Source organism: Belonocnema kinseyi, chromosome 10 (genome assembly GCF_010883055.1).
Source record: "Belonocnema kinseyi isolate 2016_QV_RU_SX_M_011 chromosome 10, B_treatae_v1, whole genome shotgun sequence".
Classification (NCBI taxonomy): domain Eukaryota; kingdom Metazoa; phylum Arthropoda; class Insecta; order Hymenoptera; family Cynipidae; genus Belonocnema; species Belonocnema kinseyi.
In genome coordinates this window covers 986,914-992,455 of record NC_046666.1, presented here as the reverse complement: position 1 = coordinate 992,455, position 5,542 = coordinate 986,914, and the positions used below count along the sequence as shown (strand labels likewise).

The 5,542-nt window shown below is 25.7% G+C and overlaps 1 protein-coding gene across 1 annotated transcript in view; it reads right to left on the bottom strand.

Annotated features, from left to right (window-relative positions):
• The window catches only part of LOC117181420 (U3 small nucleolar RNA-associated protein 15 homolog), a 37,500-nt gene that overhangs the window by 21,325 nt on the left and 10,633 nt on the right, over nt 1-5,542 (bottom strand). The window contains exon 2 of the mRNA XM_033374049.1: nt 3,981-4,563. Within this exon, the coding sequence (XP_033229940.1) occupies nt 3,981-4,563 (583 nt within the window). The remainder of the gene's footprint in view (nt 1-3,980; nt 4,564-5,542) is intronic.

Sequence of the window (5,542 nt, the reverse complement as noted above, 5' to 3'; positions counted from 1 at the left end):
AAATTCTCAACAAAAAAGATGAATTTTTAACTAAAAATATTTATCTTCAATTGAAATAGTTGTATGTTGATGAAAAAATAGGAATTTTCATTTTTTAAACAAAATATTAATTTTCTAGCAAAAAATACGATTTTTCAACAGAATACATGAATTTATTATGAATCTTCGACTGGAATAGATGTATATAAACCGAAAAGATGATTTTTTAAGAAGAGGTTTAAATTTTAACCAAGCAGTTTTTTTTCAACAAAAAAAAATGGATTTTTAACTAAAACGATGAATATTTAAATCTTGAACCAGAAAGGTTAATTTTCTCACAAAAAAGACGATGTTTTAACAAAATTAATCAATTTTCAACTAAAAAAGACAAATTTTCAACCGAATAGTTGTATTTTGTACTAAAAAAATATCAATTTTTAACAAAAAATTTAATAGGTAAATTTTCAGTTAAAAAACATTAATTTCTCATCAAAAAAAAGCCATAATTTAAACAAAAGTGATGAATTTAAAAAAAAATTATTAAGTTTCAACTGAAATAGTTGCCTCTTTATCAAAAAAAAAAAAAAAGGAATGTTCAACTTAAATGAGAAATCTTAAACGGTAAAAGTTGAATTTTTAACAAAATAGGTGACATTTAAAACAAAAATATTAATTTTCATTAAAAAAATAAGATTTTTCAAAAAATACATTAATTTTTTATGAAATAGTTGAATTTTGAACTAAAAAAGAATAGGTTTCAACCAAAAATGGAATAATTAATTTTTCAGTTTAAAAAAAAACTAATTTCACACAAAAAAAAGATAAATTTTCAACAAAAGTGATGAATTTTCAAATAAAATCATTCGGTTTCAACAAGGATAATTGCATTTTTATCAAAAAAAGAGGAATTTTCAAGTTAAATGAGAAATCTTAACCGGTAAAAGTTGAATTTTTAACAAAATAGGTGACGTTTAAAACAAAAATATTAATTTTCTATAAAAAAATACGATTTTTAAAAAAATACTTTAATTTTTTATGAAATGGTTGAATTTTTAACAAAAGAGTTTAATTTTAAAACAAGTAGTTTTATTTTCAACAAAAAAATTTATTTTGATCTAAAATGATGAATATTTAACTGGAATAGTTGAATCTTGAACGAAAAAGGTTAATTTTCTGACAAAAAGACGATGTTTCAACAAAATTAGTATATTTTCCGCTAAAAAAAAGACAAATTTGCAACCAAACAGTTGCATTTTTTATTAAAAAATATTAGTTTTTAACAAAAAATTAAATAGGTAAATTTTCAGTTAAAAAAATTAATTGCCGACAAAAAGAGACACCATTTAAACAAAACTGACAAATTTTCAACTTATATCATTCAGTTTCAACTGAAACAGTTTAATTTTGATCAAAAATTATGAATTTTCCACTAAAGTGACAAAATTTGAATTGTAATATATGAATATTTAAAAAAATAATAATTTTCTACTAAAAATGACGATTTTTCAAAAAATAGACTAATTTTTTATGAAATAGTTGAATTTTTAACTGAAATTGTTTAATTTTGATCAAAAAATAGGAATTTTCCACTAAAGTGATAAATTTTGAACTGTAATATATGAATTTTTAACAAAATAGTTTATGTTTTTAATTGAAAATGGAATAGTTAACTTTTCAATTTAAACAAATTAATTTCGCACAAAAAAAGACAAATTGTCGACAAAGGTGATGAATTTTCAACAAAAATCATGAACCTTCAACTGGAATAGTTTAATTTTTATCAAAAATTACTCACTGTAAACTGAATCATATCATAAAATGAAAAAGATGACAATTTAACAAATTATTTTTTAAAATAATGGTTGAAATCAAAGTAAAACAGATTTTTTTCTTCTAAAAATTTGTCAAATTACCGGTCAAAAAATAAATTGACTGTCATTTCCCGGTCCAGCGGCCATCTTGCAATTGGAAATGGTGGTCAACCATTTCGCCACCTGGTGCCAAAAGCTGGAACTAGAAAGAGTAGGTACAATTTTAAAGTTGTATATTCATTTTTGCAAAAAAGTGTTTTTACGATAGTTTTCTGAAGTATAAATCAATGAATACTAAAAACAAATTTTCATTAAAAAAATAGTTTTAGATAGAATTTCCATCCTATACAGTGAAAAAAAAAAACACATTTTTCTCAAATAGATTTAAAAATATATATTTTACTATTTCCTGTAAATTTCAATGAATTTAAGTTTAAATAAACTTTAATTAATGTATGAAGTGAGAAATTTTATCCAGATTATGGGAATAATATGAATAATAGCCGATTTCGGATGACCGTTTTAATCCAAGAAAAAAATTCCCGAATTTTTTCCGGTTCGCAAACATTTTTCATGGTCAATGAAATTTAAAAAATCGAACTCTAAAGCTAAAAAAATTTCCATTTGAATTAATAAAAACTGAGTTGCAAATGAAAGCACTCAAATTGGAATTTTAGAATTTTTTACCTTTTAAAATTGAAGTTTAAAAGTTTTTTAATTAAATGATTTTCTATTCAAATCTGATTTAAGTGCTCAATAATTTACACATATAAAATGTCTAAATTGATGAATGAATCAATGAATTGAAAAATTTCAAAATTATAGAATTTAAAGCAATTTTAAGCCACAAACATTAAAAATTGAACGATCGCATTTTTTTAAAACTGAACAATTTTAAATTAGAAGTTAAATTATTTATATTTTAAATGATTAAAAATACTTAAAATTCTTCCAAATTTCATGTTTGATAATTTTCTAAATCTTTCTACATCTTTTTAAAACTTCTAAAGTGCGAACTGATTTCGAATCGTTTTATAAAATCAATCATTATTCACTTTTTAATTCTTAAGGAAAAATTCAATTTTTAAAATCTTTATAAATTTATATTCACAATTGATCAGCTAAAAATGTTTTTATACCTAAAATTTTCGATTTCTAACGCTTCTAATTTTTAATGGCTCAAGTCGTTAAAACTGCATTTTAAAATTCTTGAAGATAAAATGTACACTTAACAATTAAAATCTAAATTTAAAAAAATTGCTAAAATGAACGATTCTGGAAATACGCATTCTAAACTGAATAATATCATAATTGAAAAAGATAACCATTGAACTCATTAATTAAAAAACTATGGAAATTCCAGTTGGACAGATTTTTGTCAATGTGCCTTTTTTTCCAATAAAGACTTAGTTTTAGTATCCAATAAATACTTTAAACTAAAAAAAAAATCGTTATATAACATTTAGATGCACAATTTAAAATGCATCTTTAAAATTGTACCCATTCTTTCTAGTTCGGATTTTTTTCACTAGGTGGCGTATCTCAATTTGACCATTCCAGAGTCCGAACCCTGGAAATAAAAATCCAAAAAATCCAATAAAGACTTAGTTTTAGTATCCAATAAATACTTTAAACTAAAAAAAAATCGTTATATAAAATTTAGATGCACAATTTAAAATGCATCTTTAAAATTGTACCCATTCTTTCTAGTTCGGATTTTTTTCACTAGGTGGCGCATCTCAATTTAACCATTCCAGAGTCCGAACCCTGGAAATAAAAATCCAAAAAATCCAATAGACTTAGTTTTAGTATCCAATAAATACTTTAAACTAAAAAAAATCGTTATATAAAATTTAGATGCACAATTTAAAATGCATCTTTAAAATTGTACCCATTCTTTCTAGTTCGGATTTTTTTCACTAGGTGGCGCATCTCAATTTAACCATTCCAGAGTCCGAACCCTGGAAATAAAAATCCAATAAAGACTTAGCTTTAGTATCCAATAAATACTTTAAACTAAAAAAAAATCGTTATATAAAATTTAGATGCACAATTTAAAATGCATCTTTAAAATTGTACCCATTATTTCTAGTTCGGATTTTTTTTCACCAGATGGCGCATCTCAGTTTAACCATTCCAGAGTCCGAACCCTGTAAATAAAAAAATCAAAATCAAAATAAAATGCCTTACCCGCAGAGAGGACAATTCCACCAGACGGTAAAAATATGACACTCTCAACCGGAGCATCATGATTAACGGTGAAAATCTTGTTGCCAGTTCGTGCATCGTAGAGATTGACAGTTTTGTCGTAACTCCCGGACACGAAAATATCAGGAGAAACGGGACTAACTGCTCCAGCTCTTACATAATCCGTGTGCTCATCGAACTTGAGGATCTGCTTTTCACTCGGGATGTCCCAGAGGGCAGTTGTCTTGTCGTCCGAAAAGGAGGCGATGTGGATTCCATCAGCGGTGAAGAAGGTTCTGTGAACCGGCGCTCTGTGACCCGAAAATAATCTCAGGAGACTCCTGGTGCCGACGTCGAATAATTTGACGGCCGCTTCTTCCCCGCCCGCACAGAGAAGTCGCCCGTCTCTTCGGAATGATCCTCCGTATGCTGCTTCCTTGAACCTACTCAGGTTCTTTGTCACGAGCTTTGTGATGGGATTGTAGACCTGAACTCGGACTGAGCAGGTTACTGCGAAATGATAGGGCTCTGCTGGGGAGAAATCGATATAGTCGATCGGCCCGAATTCTTTGACTAATACGGGCGCCTGAAAAATTTCATTGCTAAAAAAGGAACATGTGTTGCGAATTTGGGAGCTAGGTAGAGTTCTAAACCGGTTATATTACTTTGAGAACGGTAACGCGAATGAGAATATAACCGATAAATAAATTCTCTGAGAATTTATGAGAATCTAATAATTTATTTTAATTAATAAAAAAATTGCATTTTTTCGTTAACTTTTCATTTGAAAATTCAAATCTCTTTTTTTCAAGTTTGTCTTTTTTATTTTAAGGGTTACCTATTTTAGCAGAAATTATATCGTTTTTTTTTCTTGATAAAAATGCAACTGTTTGGTTAGAAATTTAACTGTTATACTAATTTCTTGAAAACTGAACTACAGTGAAATACTTAAGAAAATGTTGTATTCTTTTGAAGTCTTTCACAATTATTAAAAAAATTCTAAATTGTTTGTTTGAAATCTGCAAAAAACTACATTTTATTTTAAATTCGGCTGCAAGTATTTAAAATTCTTTCAATTTCTAAATTTCATTCGAATCTTTTTCAAACTAAAATTTTATTTCTTTCTTACAAATTCAACTTTTTATTCAGACTTCTTGAATTTTATTAAAAATTCGTCTTTTTTCGTAGCAAATTCGTTTTTTTTATATTAAATTATTATTTTTGTTTGAAAATTCGCCTTTTTTAGTTGAAAATTTAAATTTTAAGTGTAAAATATCATATATTTGATTAAAATTTAAGTCGAGGTCTTAAAAGTTGAACTACTTTCTTAAAAACTAAAATTTTATTTCTTTCTTACGAATTCAAACTTTTTATTCAGACTTCTTGAATTTTATTAAAAATTCGTCTTTTTTCGTAGCAAATTCGTTTTTTTTATATTAAATTATTATTTTTGTTTGAAAATACGCCTTTTTTAGTTGAAAATTTAAATTTTTGGTTGCAATTTTTTTAACTTTGTTAAAAATTCGTTCTTTTCCGTTACAAAATATAAATTTTAAGTGTAAAAT